Consider the following 19,688-nt stretch of genomic DNA (forward strand, 5'->3'; position numbering starts at 1 on the left):
ACATAAGGGCTATTGGGGTGGGTATAGTAGGTTTTAGTGGAGCTTTGGACGGCTCAGACATTAGAAGGGGGTTATGATAAGATGTATTTCTGGCACCCTTAATGTGAAGTTCAAGCAGGGTCCACTGCTCTTCTGTCATGTCTGTGCGGCCAGTGTACTATAAATGGTGGCCACCTCCTATGTCCATATGGCTTGGGTTTGGATGTTTTCAACTTGGACATTTTTCTGGTCAAAAATGGCCAAAAAGATAGGTGACCTAAGGCTGGATGTCCTGACGGCCAGGGCATCTAAGTAGATGATTTTTGAAAAAAGAATTTGGACATCCAGTGGTTTTGAAAGTAGACATTTCCCGCCTTGCGGGAAAAGTCCAAAGTCTGACTCTTCAAGTCTCTTATAGACAGAGGGGTCAATATTCAGTGTGAACAGCTCCCAGTCTTCTAAATAACACATAACTGACTATTTGTTCATATTCAATGGGGGATAGCCAGCCATCTCACACTGAATATGGGGCTTAGCGGATTGGCTGGTGACTGGCGAGACGTCACGAGACATGGCCGGTCCTTGCCAGCTAAGTTTGGCAGCCAAAGACAACTGCCTCCAAGGGTGGTATATCTCTTCCCATTGAGGCCAAAAATAGACCAGAAGTTCAATGCTGGCTGGATATGGCATTGAATTTCTGGTATTACCGTGGATGGCAGGAGATCGACAGCAATCTCCTACATTCTGAATATAATAATAATAATAACAGCTTATATACCGCAATACCGTGAAGTTCTATGCGGTTTACAAAGATTAAGCAAAGGTACAAATTGATTGACTTTAAGAGGGGAGGAAGAAAGAGGGTTAATAGGACAGGAAAGAGTGATCAATAGAACAAGTTAATCGCTATAGAGGGGAGAGAGAAGAGAGGATCAGTTGTCTAGATACTTTAGGAACAGGCGTGGTTTCAGACGTTTCCTAAATTCCTCATAAGTAGTGGGCGAAAGCAATTGTTCTAGGTCTTTACCCCATGATGCTGCTTGGTGCGAGAGAAGATGAGCCTGAGAGAATTTATGTGGGTGATATTTGTGACAGACTTGTGAATTATGTTAATCTTAAGACATATTAATTGCTGTATAAGTAGTTTAGTAAATACTAATTGAGAAAATTACCCTGATAAGGCAAGTGAAATGACTTAAATGACATTTATTTGTTAGAATTCTGTTTGCTAGATTTGTCTTATAAAATTTCTGTTTTTAAAATTAACATCTTTATGTATCTTATGTAGATAACTTTGTTGACTTGTCCTACCCCTCTGGGGTGAAAGAAGTAGGAAGATATAAAGTGTCTTGGAAGAGTACCAAACGTCTCCATTCAGATTCAGTAAGCGTATGATGAGCGAAGTGGCCTTGAATATCGCCTTTAGATTCCCTGCGGTTTCAAGGCCAGCCCTGAACATGGCAGCTCTTATTTCAAAACACAGTACCTCTTCACTCTCAATTTAACCCAAAAATCTGATGAACCCATTACTCCAAACTTGATTTCATGGAACAAGGAGTAGATATAGTTACAAATGATCAATCACAAGCCTCAAGGCATTAACATTTCACACCATTTTGTTCAATTGCTGAAGCAGAAGATGTGCCAGCATATGTAATACACCACTATTTCATTCACTTTAAGAAAAGGCATGACTTGAGCCACATTTAAAAACGGAGGGGACTTCCTGTGATTTTATGCTTGCTATCTAATGTCCAAACAATGAAATGCTCAGGTATTCTGTGATGGATACAGTAGGGCCATGTTCTATTAGACCCCACAGGCATATGCCGTCAATTTATGGGGATCAATGCAAAAGCAGCAGCTGGGAAAGATTGCTCGGAGTAGCCCTCATATGCTTGTCATTCCCTTCAATGGTGGAAATCTCCAAATTTGGAGAGGCATCAGTATTTAAGAAAATGACTGCTGAAGCACTTTAGGGACAATAAGATTTGACATATAGCATGTAAACACAAATACACAGCAGCTGGTAGATTAGTTTGCTTTGACTAAAAAATATACTGACAGAATTCCAGCTGCAAAGCATCCTGTACCTATTAATATAGTTCAGATATGATGATGATCCCTATTTAGAAAAGCATGGAGTTAAAGCAAAATTAAATGACCTTCAGACTTTAAGCAAGGTCTAAAGGTGTATTGGGTTGTCCTGCCTTAATCAGGAGAGCGTGAACTATGCTGGTCTAACTGGTATGAGTTTGAAAAGATTACGAACATTTCAAACTGTGGCCACGAGGTCCCAACAAATGCCTGCGAAGGGTCCAGAGAAGAGTGACTAAAATGGTTAAGGGGCTGGAGGAGTTGCCATGCAGTGAGAGATTAGAGAAACTGGGCCTCTTCTCCCTTGAAAAGAGGAGACAGAGGGGACATGATCGAAACATTCAAGATAATGAAGGGAATAGTCTTAGTGTATAAAGACAGGTTGTTCACCCTCTCCAAGGTAGGGAGAACGAGAGGGAACTCTCTAAAGTTGAAAGGGGATAGATTCCGTACAAGCATAAGGAAGTTCTTTTTCACTCAGAGAGTGGTAGAAAACTGGAACGCTCTTCCGGAAGCTGTTATAGGGGAAAACACTCTCCAGGGATTCAAGACAAAGTTAGACAAGTTCCTGCTGAACCAGAACGTATGCAGGTAAGGCTAGACTCAGTTAGGGCACTGGTCTTTGCCCTAAGGGCCGCCGCGGGAACGGACTGCTGGGCACGATGGTTTGACCCAGCAGTGGTAATTCTTATGTTCTTATGTCTTGTTAGCCCCTCATGACACTCTGCCAATCCATTGGATTATCTGCATTTGCCTATGCAGACAACATACAACTCCTATATCCTTTAACACCCGAAGTTTCTAATGAAATATTTAGTATTAACCAAAAACTTGATCAAATCAGTCTCTGGATGAAGAACAATATGCCAGCTCTTAACATCTATAAAACAAAGGCAATGATCTTTTGGAGCCCCCGTTATCATTAATGGCAGTTCATTACAACTTATTAATACTGTAAAAATCTTAGGTGTCATTTCTGACTAAAAACTCACCACATTCACATTAGTTCGGTGGTCAAGTCTTGTCATTACAGATTGCGCATGATCTGTTCGGTTTCTAAATTCCTTGAATCTAAATCCATAAACATACTAATCCACTCTCTAGTGATTTCAAAACTAGAATACTACAACTCGTTATTCAAACATATTTTGCAAAAGGAGATTAGACGTCTTCAAATTATACAGAATACTGCCATAAAACTTATTTCTAAGGCTAGCAAATTTGATCACGAAACTCCTCTCTTGATAAAAGCTCATTGGCTGCCAATTACATATAGAATCACCTATAAAATTGTCCTCCTGTCATTTAAAACTTTAACATCAAAAGCACCGGTCTTCTTAGATAAACTCTTGATTCCTTACTTGCCTTTTCGTTCACTTAGATCTGCTGATCAACTTTTACTTTCTATCCCTTCCCTTAAGATAATCAGAACAAAACGTCCTGCACCCCAGCTATGGAATGCGTTATCATCATATATAAGAGAAGAAAAAATGATGGAACAATTCAAAAGCAAAATGAAATGCTATTTATTTAAGGATGCTTTCAAGTTACAATAAATAAAAGGAGCAGTCCCTTTTTTTCCCCTACCATGTTGGTTTTTTTTTTTTACCTTAAGTGTTTTTCTTTCCTTTTATGAAAATGTATTTCTCCTCCCTTTCTTCTAGTTTCTTGTTGATTGTTTTATTTTTAATTTTGTGATGTCTACAACTTTAGTTAATATTGTATTTTCCTATTTTATCTTTTGCTCTGTGTACATCACTTAGGAAATGGATATTATAAAGGTCAGCAGATCGGCAAAGTAGTCCAAGTATACAGAAAAAAGTATGTCATCTACATTGAACGTGTACAGCGTGAGAAAGCCAATAGTACCACAGTCCATGTTGGTATTCACCCCAGTAAGGTGGTGATCACCAGGTTAAAACTGGACAAGGATCGTAAGAAGATTCTAGAACGCAAAGCCAAATCTCACCAAGTTGGCAAGGAGAAGGGCAAATATAAGGAGGAAAGCATTGAAAAGATGCAGGAGTAAAGTGACTGTGCAAAACCAATAAAAAACTTCACTTTCTAAAAAAAAAAAAAAAAAAAAAGGAAATGGATAAGCAATTTATCACATTTTAATAAAAACTTGAAACGTGTCACGTGATAACTGTGTGTAAATCAGCACGTGGTATCCTGTCACTGCATGAATCAGTGTGCAGTGTCCTGGCCATTTGGTAATAGCATGAAGTGTCCTGGTCATGTCATAAGTGTTACTTTGATATTGTTAATCACAGCTTACTCCTTGTTACGCTGTCTTTGCTTGGATTCTGCAAATCTGTCCTCTCCTGGTTTGCCTCCTACTTCTCCCATCGTACCTTTAGTGTATGTGTTGGTGGGTTCTTTTCTGCTGTTACCCAACTAGCGGTTGACATACCCCAGGGTTCTGTCTTAGAACCTTTCTTTTATTTCTCTACACCTCTTCCCTCAGTGTCCTGATCTCCTTCCATGGCTTCCAGTATCACCTATAGGCTGATGACTCCCAGACCTACCTCTCTATACCTGAAATTTCACCTAAAGTCCAAGAAAAAGTCTCTGCCTGTTTGGCTGACATTTTATGTGGCACCCTTTTTGTGAAGTTCACAGCAGTGCCCTAAAAGGTGCCCCACTGCTCTCTTGCCATGTCTGGGTGGCCAGTCCATTACAAGATTGGTCCCTCCCATGTCCAAATGGTCTTGTTCTGGGCATTTGGAACTTGGATGAAATTTTAGTCAAAAATGTGGTATAAAGATAGATGTACTGGCAGTCTCGACAAACCATAACCTGTATGTCCAGATAGATGATTTTTGAGAAAAAAACATATTTTTTGAAAATGGACATTTTCCCACTGCTGACTTTGGGCATCTAGTACCATACGTCTGATTCGGACTTAGACATATCTTTTGATTATGGCCCTCCACGTACTAAATGGTGAGATATATTCAGTGACAATAAACTTGTTATAGGATTACCTTCCAACATGAAGTGTTGAGTCTCTTTCATTGATGATCATCAACATTTTTGTGGACAGATTATGCCACTAAGTTGACTACTGGCCCCTGGCAACACACACAGTGAGGAATCCAGCCTGTGATGTATAGGAGTGGTTTGCCATTGCCTTCTCCCACACAGTGTGCGGCTCCACTATGTCACTGCTGCTCAACATAGGGCCCCTCAGCCTACAGCACCTGGTATTCCCACATGGTCTCCCATCCAGGCCTGACCCTGCTTAGCTTCCAATAGTAAGAGCAGGCCTACTCAGGGCAGCCAGGCCATAGGCTGTACATTAATTAGGTGATGATTAAAAATTGTAACATATCTGGCCTGAAAATGTACAGAACATATAATTGCTGTTGGGGGGTGGGGGATTGTTTTCATTATCATGGCAGGATATATTTTATTTATTTATTTAATACATTGTGATATTAAGAGGAAAACCGTGGGGTTTGTATGTTAGTAGACAATAATCTGCTCCACAAATCTTTTATTTACCTGAATGCGTTTCCCGCTGAGGGTAGGAGCCTGATGAGTATCGTTTTCATTCTGTTCATGTTCTTTCAACAGCTGACCGAGACGTTCTCTTCGGTATGAGGTTGGTTGCTTAAGAACTGGAAGTGATGGGATTAGTGTCAAATTGCTTATGTAGTCTCTGATTATATTTTATGAATAACTGAATGGATAATATTTTTATTGCTGCAAGCCCCTCAACAGGAAACTGTACATAGACAGATTGTGGATCTTGCAATCATATCGGCACAATGCAGGTAGATTTCAGCAAGGTTGGTTCCAATTCATCTGTGATAAATGAGAAGATAAGGCAATCAGTGCACACCATGACACTGTGAGCAGCTACATAGGCACACTTCAGAACTATTCAGGTGTGCTGTCGGAGCTTAAGAGTCTTACATGGGGGGTGCCTCAGTAGAAAGACATCCTTGATGGTGGCCACTAGTCATGCGGGAGTTGTGTTTCTAAGACTTAACTCAGGTCAGAAATAAATAATAGATGGTGAGAGTTAGTTCTGATGCTTAGGGCTGCATTGTGGACTCTGAATTTCAGGCAGGTCAAAAGAATAGATTTTCCTTTATTTTTGATGTAGTTCCTCTGCTTGACAAATGCCTGCAAACTTCCATCACACCTTTGCGAGGACCTGCGTGGGTCTCTAAGGGAGAAGGTTTCAGCCCCTCAGGAGCAAAGATTTATATTCATCGAATTCTAATGGCCTTGCAGCAGCAACTAAAGTCTGAAAAGAACCATAACAAAGAGGTGAGTCCTGCCACTCTTTAAAATCTGGTTTTTAAAGAGCAGGTTGTATGAAGGCACTGATTGGCACAATGGTGTAAAGAAGTGTCACATGTATTGCATGGGCTCCAGGACCTATAATCTAAAGGCCAACTATAATGGAGTTAATTGTATCTGTCTTTTGCTGTCTCAACTATTCACGCTGCATACTGTGCAAAGGCTAAGCAACTGCATGTGCGGAAGCGCCATAGCTGCAGTCAGTTTACCGGCTCTTCTATGCAGTCAAGTTGCTTTGAACTAAATTGTCATTTCAATAGATTCTCCTTTGCTGGATTTGAGAGAGATTGCTTTGCTTCCTGGGATCAATACACTGTTCATTTCTAATGGCTAAGCAAAAATAATAAAAATCTAGCGTTTCTGAAATCATTAAAAAACAATAATGTTCATAAGCAAAACTATCAGAAAGAAAATCGAATCAATCGCAGGATTTGTTTTCTTTTGGCTTTAGCTACTGCCTTTTTAGTGGCATTTTGCTGTTCCCAGGTCCCATTTTTATGCAATGACAGACAAGCAGTCACGTGGGCTTAAGTGACATGCTCAAGGTCACAGGTGTCTGTGGGATTTCAGCCTTGTCTACAGTTTTACTCAGTTAAATCTTGGGCATTTGTCCTATACGTTATTGAAACAGGGAGCTCAGCTGGGGGAAACTGCGTCCTCATTTCTGCCTGAAGGAACAGGACTCAAGCTGACTTGTGGTAGAGAGTTGAGAGGGGCGTAATGTTGGCAACTAGGTTTGAAACCATTTCAAATCGCTTTCAAATGTCCTCGAAGACAATTTATTGTCAAATGTAGATAGCAAGATTGAATAGTATTGACACAAGGGGCTCCTTTAACAAAGCCGCGCGAACTAGCCGTTACCACCTCCTCTTGAGCAGGCGGTAGTTTTTTGGGCCAGCGCGGCTTTGTAAAAGGTGGCAAATAAAGACTAAAAGATGGAATTTTGTTGCCAAACCACAAAGTTGAGGCCTGCTTTCTCTCTCAATAGCACTCTTACCTCCTTGATCACTTTCTAAACTAGTAAGCAGATATAGTGACGAATGATGATGTCACAAGAATTACTATGTAATAGTTCTTTACATTAAGCTAATAACAAATGAAACATTTGCAACCTTTCTGCATGAAATTGTAGCATGTTGTGTTAATTCTGTTATTATGCCTTTTCTGAAAATTTCTCTAAATCTATTCTATAAAATAAGACATTATGCAAAATGGGACATCTTTGCCAGTTTCCTCTATGCTAGTAAGAATGCTATGAAAACTTTTATCTATGAATTAAGGACCTAATTCTCAAAATGAGGTCCTGATTGTAGGCGGCAGGAGGTGGTCCTACTGCTGTTTAATGGACCAATCGGGATGCATGTTAAAAAAAAAAAAAATCAATGCAGTGAATGACGCCTACAATGTAGGCATCTGACTCACTCCTTCAGAAGCACCTAGCATGCCAAAGGATGCCTAAAACCGGCATAGCCATCCATAGGCGTAGGTGTGCCTATATAACGCTGGCCTGTACAAAAAATAGACGTGATCGCCCATTTTGCAAGCACCGTTTCCAGAATCAGGCCCTAAAAGCATAAATCCAAACTGGTCCATCCAGGCTGCCCAGGTCAAATTCTTCCACCTGTATTCAGTGTTCCCGCTAAGCTGCGTTGGCCTGCGCTCACGCACAAAATATTATATCGCAGCGCACAAGTTTCTCTTCACAGCGCACACACGCGTCGCAAAGGTAAGGGGAGGCTATAACAGCTCCTGCAGCTCTGCACTTCCCCACAATTGCCATGCTTCGGTTCCTCTTCTTCCTTCCTTCCTCCCCCCCCCCCCCCCCCCCGCGGGACCCTGCGGCACCATCAACTCTTACTCCCTCTAATGTCGGCCCTGCAGCTCCAGACTTCCTCGCACCTTCTCCCCTCCCCCTTTGGATCGCTATTATTTTAAATGTTATAGCCGCGGAGCTGTATCCATCAGTGGAGATGTCTAACCTCGGCCTGCCCCGGAACTCTTACTGCAACAGTGACTTCCTGTTCCTGCCTAGACGGGCGGCTGCTGCAGTAAGAGTTCCGGGGCAGGCCGAGGTTAGACATCTCCACTGATGGATACAGCTCCGCGGCTATAACATTTAAAATAATAGCGATCCAAAGGGGGAGGGGAGAAGGTGCGAGGAAGTCTGGAGCTGCAGGGCCGACATTAGAGGGAGTAAGAGTTGATGGTGCCGCAGGGTCCCGCGGGGGGGGGGGGGGAGGAAGGAAGGAAGAAGAGGAACCGAAGCATGGCAATTGTGGGGAAGTGCAGAGCTGCAGGGAAGAGTGTTGCGGTACCCAGCTGGAGGGAGAAGGAAGATGAGGGAGGGAATTAAAGGAGATGCCAGGGCTTGGAGCGTAGGAGGAAGGTATGCCAGTCTAAGGGAAAAGGAAGGGGGAGATGTGAGAGCATGGAGGGGGAGCGAAAGATGGAAGAAAAGGAAAGGAGAGAGATGCCAGAGAATCAGGGAAGGGGAGATACCAGACTATGAGGAGAGGTGTGGGCGAGGGAAGGCGAGGAGAGAGATGCCAGACCAATGGGGTGAAAGGAGAGATGGAAGGGGGAGGCATACAGTTTCTGGAAGGGGCATAGAAGGAGAGAAGATGCCATATAGGGGAAGAGAGACGGCAGACAGTGGATGGAAGGAAGAGAGTTACAAGAAGATGAGGAAAGGAGAAACCACAGAAGACAAAGGTAGAAAAAAATTTCTATTTATTTATTGCTTTAGGAGACATGTGTCACTGTTTCTGTGAAGCATTGTATGCAGAGTCCAGCTTCTTGCTGGTTCAATTTAACCTTTGTCTATGTATTTTTATTTTATCCCCCCTTTTACAAAACTGTGAAGCGTTTTTAGCACCAGCCTTGGTGGTAGCAGCTCTGATGCTCAGAATTTTATGAGCATCAGAGCTGTTACCTCCGTAGCTAAAATCCACACTACAGTTTTGTAAAAGAGGGAGGGGTTAGTTTGTGATTACATATTCCTTACTAGGCGAAGGTGTTTTCTGTGTTCTGTGTGTTTTCTGTTAGGATTGACGGTGTAGGATTGATCTGTGCTGGTCTGGCTTGTTTAGTTTTACAATGGGTGTATTGATGTACTGCTCACTGCAATATGTAAGATGCTGCCTTTTCCTAGGTACTCATGTGTGACGTGTGGTTTGTTACTAAAAATCATGTTTTTCTTACAGATGGGGGGGGTGCCAAAAAATGATGGGCCCCGGATGTTACATATGCTAGGTACGCCACTGTATGTAAAGATACCAGAAAGCTGGCGTAGCAAAAACTTCTAAGTTTTGAGTATTTAACCCTCCCACAATCTCACGGGCACTCGTTTCAAGTTTATTGAGATTTTGATTTAAACGCAATATCAAATATTTTCAATGCGTATAACAAAAATAAATTTGGGGAAATAAATAAAACCATTTGAACCAGTGTTCCCGCTAAGCTGCGCTGGCGCACAAAATATTACATCGCAGCGCACACGTTTCTCGTCACAGCGCACAATCGGAAGAGGCGTACGGCAGATGGCAGGGCGGCGAGAGGAGAATCGGGCGAGTTGGCTCATAACTTGCTGGCGCCCGATATTTTTGGCTCACGGTGAAAAAAGTTTGCTCACAACACCCGCCCGCTTAGAGGGAACACTGCCTGTATTATGCAACTCTCTCCTCCAAATAGCCCATCTTGTCTTTTCCCGACTCAATCCTTTGTCCACCACCACGTGCAGAGAATTAGCCCAAGTCCTGTTCCTCTGGTTTTCCATTTCAAGGAGGTCATTTGAGAATTATCTGCATGGGGAAATACAGCCGTGCAGGCAGCATAGACATGTCAAGGGTCATTTCAGATGGCTGGGATGTGGTTAAGGTGGGCTGAAAAATGATCCCTGTCGTTCCCATTTTTCCAAATGTGGCAGCTTGAGGTCTCTGCTAGTGTTTCAGGGAGTGGTTGTCTTCATTCCTTTGGTGTCTACCAAGCTGCCTTAATTGCTGAGGGAAAACCAGTTCTCGGGTGTAGGTTTATGAAGTGGATGCTCTGGCTGGACCAGTTGGCAACTCAAGAGCTTTGTGTAAAATACTGGTGTGGGGGGGGGGGGGGGAGTCCCATTCCCCACATACAGCCCCTATGCAAAACGGAGTCTCATATTTTATTCTAAGATAATGAAAATCTCTTTTATACATGTCCCAGGCCTGTACATTGAAATCCAGCTCCAGACGCCTTCAGATATATTTTATGGCTATGCATTTTGAACATCTAAAAATCTAAAGGGTGTTCCAGTCTGTCACTGTAGCATATATAATAATAAGACACAGTGGAAATGAGATCTTGACTAATATGACAAAAAGTGTGAATCTGGTATCAGGAAAACTTCTTCACTGGTGTCTCAAAGAATTAAATGCTGTTCTAAAAAAGAAAGCATGGCTTTAGCTACATAAAATAAAAGTGATCAACATAACAGAGGGGAGGGTGGGAGAGGCTAAACAGTGCAGAACTTTTTGCTGTCGTCTGGCATGCAAGTGATATTTCAGTGGTGGCAGTGAATGGAGCACAAACCTGTGCCTATGTAAATGTAGTTAACACGTTCAGTGAGGGGGGCTGTCCTGGCTCATTAGCATTCTCGCTATGCGCCTGTGCTCTTGGTGGGGGTGTGGAAGCTGGAATGCCATTGTGCTGGCTTCTAGTGTTTGGGGACAAACACTGCTGTGGCAGGAACGTGTGAAAGGACCACTGCACGGCCAGTGAATGAGGAAGGCTGTATGTCCAGTGTGCTTCAAGCAGGGAAGCTGTCATTCAGACCCAACACAGCTAAACAATTGAAACAGTACTTTGCAACCCTTATCTTTTTTATGACATGATAAGCAATTCATCTCTCAGCGCCAAAGTACATGATAGAAGAGCTTGTGACAAAGTCAGCAGTGAAGTAAAACAAAAAATGTATTGTATTTTTAGAAAAGAATGGTTGCATCTAAATAAAACTAAGACTTTCTTTGTTAAAATAGCACAAACGGAAGGGCCCGATTTAAGAAGGCTAATTTTCGAAAACATTTTCTGCATGTCCAGCTCGTTTTGCACATGGAAAATAGCTGTTTTATATTCTGTGCAAGATTGCACCTGCTTTTCGATGATTTCATGTAAGTGTTCCCAGAGGCAAAGTTTTCATAGAGCTGAGACAGAGTTATGGGTCTGCATTGTCCACATGCACTTTATAAAATGTACACATAGAGCCTGAAGCCGGCTATCTCCCACAGTTGATGGTGAATCTAGAAACTCTAGCAACCCACATTGAATTTCTGGGGTTTTCTGGCTGGTTAAGCCGATATTCATCAGCTAACTTATTAGCAGCCAAAGACAGATTTGGCTACTAAACTTACATACATTCAATGTTATAGCCCATCCTCCCAAAGAAGCACAGAACGGGTTTTACAAATCAGGTACACAGACATTTTCCCTATGTGTCCTGGTGGGCTCACAGTCTATCTGATGTACCTGGGGCGGTGGAGGATTCAGTGACTTGCCCAGGGTCACAAGGAGCAGCACGGGGTTTGAACCCACAACCTGAGGGTGCTGAGACTGTAACTACTACACCACTCTCTCCCCAGCTAAGCAACCGCCTGCCTTACACAACATAGCCAGTGACAGGGAACATAAGAATAGCTTTACTGGTTGAGTAACTATATCAGCGGAGCCATGCTGTCCTATGGTGCTTTGATAAATTTATCTCTTAATTTGGGCTTTTATTCTTAACACAATCATTTTACTGTATCAATTTAAATTTTAATGTATTTTTAAATAATAGGCTGTATTCTTAACATTATTCTTTTGTAATTCACTGAATGTCTGGTTTTTCTCTTTTGTGGAAACTGCCTAGAATTCTTTTGATTAAGGCGGTATAGAAAAATAAAGTTATGTTATTATGTTATGTTACTGGGTCAGACCCAGTAACCCATTCTCACGAAGGCCAATCCAGATCACTAGTACCTGGCCAAAACTCAAGGACTAGCAATATTCCTAATTACCGATCCAGGGCAAGCAGTGGCTTCCCAATGTCTTTCTTAATAACAGACCATAGACTTTTCCTCCAGGAACTTGTCCAAACCTTTCTTAAAACCAGCTACGCTATCTTCTCTTACCACATCCTCTCGCAACGCGTTCCAGAGTTTAACTATTTTCTGAGTGAAAAACAATTTCCTCCTATTGGTTTTAAAAATATTTCCCTGTAACTTAATCGAGTGTCCCCTAGTCTTTGTAATTTTTGACGGAGTGAAAAATCGATCCACTTGTACCCGTTCTACTCCACTCAGGATCTTGTAGACTTCAATCATATCTCCCCTCAGCTGTCTCTTTTCCAAGCTGAAGAGCCCTAACCGTTTTAGTCTTTCCTCATACGAGAGGAGTTTCATCCCCTGTACCATCTTGGTTATTCTATTCTTAGAGTATGTTTATTGTTAATAATCTTTTATAAACCGCATTGAACTTATGGTTACGTGGTTAATAAGCACAATGTTATGTTATGTCCCAGTAGAGACCCCTGTGGCACTCCACTGTTTACTCTCCTCAATTGAGAAAAATGACCATTTAACCTTACCCTCTGTTTTCTATCTGATAACCAATTCAGCAGAGATAGCCAGGTGTCTCCTGAGTATTCACGGTTAGCCAGCTGAGTGCTTTTTAACCAGCCAGGATGTGTTCCTGGCCAGATAGAATACACACACACCTTCAGACTATGTGCACACTTGTCCACTCCAGCAACTCATTCCATGAACCGATTTAAGAAAGGTACAGAGACACCTATGTTGTTTTTCTTAACCAGGTGCCTTTTTGGACACTTCATAAAGGGGCTTCATGTGACATTGTGCTGCACACAGTGGCACAGTAAGGAGGGGGGAGGTAGACCTCCCTGAGTGCCATCTTGGTGGGGGCACTGGCAACTCTCCACCCCACCCCCCCATGCCACGCTCATGCCCTCCCTTCCCCATCTCCCCTAGCTTTTTAAAATCTTCACCAGCATGAGCAACTGCTCTGGCCTGTTGATCGCGCTGGCCTGGCTCCCTCTGAAATCACTTCCAGGTCGCGGGGCCAGGAAGTGACATCAGAGGGAAAGCCAGTGTGAGCAGCAGGCCGGATAAGCTGCTCGCACTGGCGAAGATTTGAAGAGGTATGGAGGTGGGAAGGAAGGGCACGAGTGTGGTTGGGGGCAGCAAGGAGGTCACTGGTGAGTTGGTACTGAAGGAGCGGGGAGTGCGGAAGCAAATCAAAGCTTATGATATTGGAGATATTCCTATGCTATTAACATAGTTTGTTCCTTTCTATAATGGTTTATCTTAAAAGGAATACAAAGAAGTATTTTGTTTTGTATACACACAAAATAAAACCACTTCTTAGTTCTGTATTTTGATAATAATGATAGAAGATACCACTAGAGACTTCGGGGCTCATTTTCAAATCAGAAAAATGTCCAAAATGTGGCATGAAGAGGCCAATGGATGTTTTTCTTGCCAAACTCTTCCAAACCTGTACTCTAGATCGATATCTAAACAGTTCATTTGCATCTAAATCTGGAAGGGGCATATCAGAAACGTGGTATGGGTGGGAGTAGAGTGGACAACGAATAAGTGCCAAAAAGGTGTGCAAACTGACCAAATGACCACCGAAGCCACCAAAGATGGGACTTTTTATTTGAGGTTCCCCACCGCTGTGTGGCTCCTCCTACATCTCAATATCTTGTTCTGTATGTGTATTTTGAAAAATAAGATAGACGTTTTGCAGTTTTGAAGATGGATTTTTGTTTGTCTAAGAAGAGAATCTATTAGAAGGAGATACAGTTACTGAATCAATGGCAGCTGTACATAGTTTCCTAACTGGACCCTCTGAGGTTCTTGTGGCCATCAGGACTTCAGATGGACTGAACTCCCAGGAAGGAACTCAAAACTATTTTCATCTTAAAAAGAATGAGTATTTCTTTCTGAAAATATTCTAGTTTTTATAGCTGGAGTAAAAGATGAAATCTTTCCCTCAACTAAGCTGTGCGTTACTCACTTGAAGTATTTTAAGAAACTTGAACCTGTGTCTCTTTCTGAGTGTCATTCCTTGAGCAGGCCTACCATCAGTTAAATGAAGTGAAAATTGTATTCTTGTCTTGATAGAGATGAAAATGGATTTCTGGTCATGAAATAGATGTACTTGTCACTTTTTTAAAAAGGTGTCAGCAGTTTGCTTCAGCGTATAAGGTGCCAATTCAGTATGACAGTAAACTTGTGATCTGAGCAATCAATAAAATGCTTCAATAACTTCTGCTTCATTACACTTATAATAAGAGGCTAGAGATCTATGGCAAGATAAAATGTTGATAAAGAGGCAGGATGGGGACTGGCTCTGACATTTCATCTCCCGCTACAGTAAGTGCAAGGTTGCCATCTAGAGTTTGTGATTAGGGAATTATCAGCAGTTTCTTTCGTTTTCACCATATCGGAGTGATCCTGAATTCCAACAGTGTCTCTCCCACTCCTTTTTCATCTTAAACTCTTTAAATACATGTGTTTATTCAGTGCTAAGATCTGGTCACTTATTTCCGATAGTGGAAAGGTTAAGATTCATTCCTGGAGATCTAGCATCCTGTTTCAGTTTTAAATACTTGTTTAAACAACAGATTGTGGAACAGAAGATCAGATGTACCAGTTTCGGTGTTTAATAAGGGTCCAAATAACTTATTGTTTCTAAAATTCAAATTTGTGCTAAACATTTAGAAACGTAAATCTCCATAGGACCTCCGAACTTCGTTAACTCTCGAGCCATCCTGAATAATTTATGTCAACATAGTCAAACAGATCCAGATTTACAGTACTTGGCCCTGTAATTTTGGTATTTTTCCTTACTTTTCAGTGAGGGCAGCTTAACCATCAGGTAGACTAGGAGAGTCACCAAGAGTGGAAGGTGGGTGGAGGAGACGGGGAAGAGACAGTAAAGAGCAGCTGCAGTAAGTGCAAAACTCCGAAAGCCATCAGCAAGTACCTTTAGATGCATGGCACAGTTTTCAAATGATCCACTTATCAGGGCAAATGGCCCTCTTGGGAATTCATTTTACACAGAGATAAAATTGCCTGATTATTCTTACTTTTTTGGAGGATTTGTGCATAGGCATTCCCATGGAGCTGGGCAGGGTTGCAATATTTGCACATCCACATTTACACTCAGGGGATGTAGAAGTTGTGCATGAGCTTGTTTGCTACAGACACCTAAGAACTCTGTTTTAAAGTACACTAAAATGTCTATATTAGATATTATTTATGTAACAGGATTTATCAACCACCTTTCTGCACTGTATGAAAGATGCAACGCTCAGCACCTGAAAGTATGATATCCAAGTACAGGATTGTTGAGTTTAACTATCAAATTCTTAGGGGGACCTATGAGGGGGTAAAGCAACCAACTTCCTAAATTCTGAGTATCATTTTGCCACTTTAGCTGAAAAGAGTGTCATCTTATTTGCAGAAACAAAATTCTGTGTTTTGACATTGTTTCAGATCATTCTCTTCTTAGTTGGGCTGAGAACTTTTTAGCACCTCCTCGTAGATGCCTGAAATCTGTTTCTTAGGAGAGGCTATCAGATACGCATGCACTCATCCTGGTTCCTTGGGATCTTAAGATCAGGATCTGATAAACCCTACCACATCCAGCAAACATCTGTTAGTACGGACACATTCGATTCCACTCAGGGTCCAGAAAAGACCACTGAAGCCAGTTTGATTGATTGGCACAGCCTAAAGTAGTCCGACTGGTTTACTGTGGTTTAATTGGTATTCTCTTTCCATTGTGTTGACTTTCATCCCTTACCTCTGGGTATTATGTTGCTCTCTGTCACAATTACTCTGGAAAACCTTCACTGGCTGTCTCTTTATGTTCTTTCTCTTTTATAACTGTAGCAATCACAAAAATGGTCCTCAGGAATTAAAATAATCACTAACAAAATGTCATCTTTGTCCTCCACACAAAGTGTAATTCCATCTGCTTGCAGTAACTTTTGGCACCATTTGAAACTTTTTGATTGTATGGCAAATAAATGACTGCATTTTTAAAGTTAGGAATAATTACAGAATTGTTCTGCTGAAATAGGTGAAAGTGGGTTTGACACATTTCTCGAAATTACTCAACCACCTGCAGGTCTATTGCCTAACGACTCTTTTGAAATGAGAATACATTTTATAGAGTTACAGACATAAAGTGGAAGAGTGTGTGTGATAGATTCCCTGAACAGTTGCAACACCCACAGGTATTATTTGTAAGAAAACAATCAGCTGCTTAGAGAGGGCACAGCATTCCATCTTCACCTGACATCCTATCTGTTCTGTCAACGTCCCGTGCTCGCTGCCTGCCTCCCACTCCTCCCAAGACAATGCTCCCCCGAGAGACTTCTGTCAATGGACAGGAATAGGAATTCGCTCCCTTTTCCTATAGATTTCACAAGACTTGTCTGATTAATACAAGGAAATAAACAGCTGAAGAAATGCTATCCTTTTTGGCTCCCATTGGCAATCTTACTTACATTTTTTTTTTTTTAATATACTGTGAAACGTTTCTTTGTGTTTCTTCAAGAAACTGATTGTGCATCCAGTTTAGGAAGCCCTGTGGCTTCCTGTTAAAAGTCAGATTTTATCTGATATGTACTCAAAATGTAATTTATTAAAACATACTGTATTGCACAAAGTCCATTATTTATGTTATTTTTGTCTGACTACTAATATGCTATGGCCAAAATCCAAATGGGGGATGTTGAACTCTTTTAACCCTTACAGACCCTTTAGAAGAGATTTCACATTATATTAAAATTGGCCTGGAAACCAGATTGAAACAGAATTAGTGACCTTCTTTTTGAATATGGATATAATCTGCAGTCATATAAACCTAATTGTTCTTACAGATTATTACAAACATTGCAGAATAATAGATTCTGCATTCAATAAAAAGGATCGATCCTAATGTCTCCAATGGATGTGGGTATGGGTAATGCATTTGACACACCTCCTTTCTGTGGTACAACCAAAGCGATTTACATAATTTTAACAAAGTTTTCTCATGTTTACATATGACTTTGTTACTTGCTAAAAAAAAATAAAAAAAATAAATACAGATAATATAGTTTTTTGTTCTTATACAGAAATAATTTTAAATAATTTTGTAAATTTAAGATGCTTAATATTTAAGCTAAAACCACTTTATTGGGTCTTTATTAGTAAACTGACTAGAGAAGAACAGCATGCAGATGGAGAGAGGAGCTAAGAATGCATGGAAGGAAGAAAAGAGAGAAAATAAGGAGGAAGGACGAGAGGGGAAAATGGAGAGGATGCAAAGATGGCAAAGTAGGGGAGAAATGGCAAAGAAGAAGAAAGCAAAGGGGGGGGGGAGTGAGTAGAAACAGTGAAGGTAAGAAAGGAAGGCAATGAAAGAGGGAACATTTCAAAAGTTATGTTGTCAAAATTTCCAACTCTTGTTGCTAAACCTTTCCAGATTTTCACCTTTCAACCCCATAAATTGTGAAGGCATCAAAAATCCTAAACGGACTTAAGTAACAGCTTCCTATTGGCCTTCATTGCTAGCTTGTTTTGTGGACCTCAGTTTGCATTTCTGATTCTACTTTATCTGGACTACATGATTTATATAATCAGTATGTCTTTCTGTGGGTATGATCAAAACTGATTTGATTACTAGAAACAACCACAATGTCTATGGCAATAAGTGGTCTATACTTGAAGAACATAAGAAAGGCCAAGAAAAGATTCACCTGTCCATCATCTGACAATGCCCAAAGAATGCATCCAGTCCTGCTTACTAATTTCCAGAGATAAGGAGTGGCTTTCACAAGTCTGCCTGGGTAACAATGGTTTAGGAACGTTTCAAAAATTTAAAGAATAAGAGATATGCCATGAAATTGCTAAGTACTAAATCTAAAGCAGATCAGGAAATATTTTTTTTCCACTTATATGTCCAAGACTGAGCTGCTGCTCTTTCTTCCTAAACCCTCTGCTCCTCCTCCTTCTTTCTCCATCTTTGTAAATAATACTGTCATTGTTTCAGTCTTCTCTGCTCGTAACCTTGGAGTCATCTTCGATTCTGACCTCTCATTTTCTACATATATCCAACAAGCTGCTAAGACCTCTTGCTTCTATCTGCTTCAAAACCTTAACTGGCTCATCCCCGATATACCTGTCACACCACTTTGTGTTTCCAGGCTCCAACCGGACTCGCAATGCCCACCTGTTTGCCTACCCCTCGCCAAAGGGATGTATCTACAATAGATTCCTGGACAAAACCCTCTCTTTCCAAGCTGGCAAATGGAATGACTGCTTGACCACCCTCATCTCTTTTGCTCCATCCTACCTATCCTTCAGAAAATCTCTCAAAGCATACCTCTTTGATAAATTTCTCTAACTCCATTCCTCCCGATCAATCTACTTAACTCTACCCCGCCTCCCTTCCTTCCCTTTCCTCTCCCTTCTCACCTATATACCTCATCTCCCCCGGATTTTACTATCCCCATTCTGCACTCTCTTGTATTTGTTACTGGATTATTTTGTTATTGCCAATCCTGGGCTCTCACCGTTCAAATGAAACTCAATGAGACCAAAACAAAACTCCTTTGGCTAGGCCCAAAATTAGATCAGCTGCCCACCCTCATCCCACTATCCTCAGGCACCAACCTGCCGCTTGAACACTCAAGCAAAGTTCTGGGAATCATCTTGGACTCTACACTGTCCTTCAACGATCACCTCAACTCCTTAGTAAAAAAATGCTTTTTCAACCTTCACATGCTAAGAAAAGTCAGATCCTGCTTCCACCAACAACACTTCGCTATCCTCGTTCAATCCATTATTCTTTCTAGACTGGATTACTGCAACTCCATCTACCTAAGCCTAACAAAGAAAAGTCTTCTCAGACTCCAGCGGATTCAGAATACCGCGGCTAAATTAATTTTCGCAAAAAGCAAATTTGACCACGTCTCCCCGCTTCTATCTAAGCTCCACTGGCTCCCAGTTTTCCTCAGGGCCCACTACAAATGCGCCTGCCTAACCTTCAAGTCATTACACGGTATCCTTCCTCCCCTGTTTCCACTATCCTGGCTCTCCGCAAATCCCAACTCCACCAGATCCTCTCAGAAATTCATACTATCATTCCCCTCTTTAAAAGGCATTTCCCATACAGGTAAACTTGGAACATCCCTCCTCTTCAAGATCACCGAGCTGTGGAACAGCTTATCCGCCCCTCTCCGGAGCGCGACCTCCCTCCAACACTTCAGA

General features: G+C 41.5%; 1 protein-coding gene across 10 annotated transcripts in view; it reads left to right on the forward strand.

The window, feature by feature from the left end:
* DCDC1 (doublecortin domain containing 1) overlaps positions 1-19,688 on the forward strand; it is a 209,531-nt gene that overhangs the window by 37,062 nt on the left and 152,781 nt on the right. For 9 of the 10 annotated variants that reach the window (XR_004537631.1, XM_033928555.1, XM_033928557.1 and 6 more), the window contains one exon: positions 6,191-6,357. The exons of the other annotated variant lie outside the window; for it this stretch is intronic. Coding sequence is in view for 8 of the 9 variants with exons in the window: in XM_033928555.1 (XP_033784446.1) it covers positions 6,191-6,357 (167 nt within the window). In the remaining variant the exon portion in view is untranslated. The remainder of the gene's footprint in view (positions 1-6,190; positions 6,358-19,688) is intronic. 10 annotated transcript variants of the gene reach the window in all.

The sequence above is a fragment of the Geotrypetes seraphini genome, chromosome 19 (genome assembly GCF_902459505.1).
Source record: "Geotrypetes seraphini chromosome 19, aGeoSer1.1, whole genome shotgun sequence".
NCBI lineage: Eukaryota > Metazoa > Chordata > Amphibia > Gymnophiona > Dermophiidae > Geotrypetes > Geotrypetes seraphini.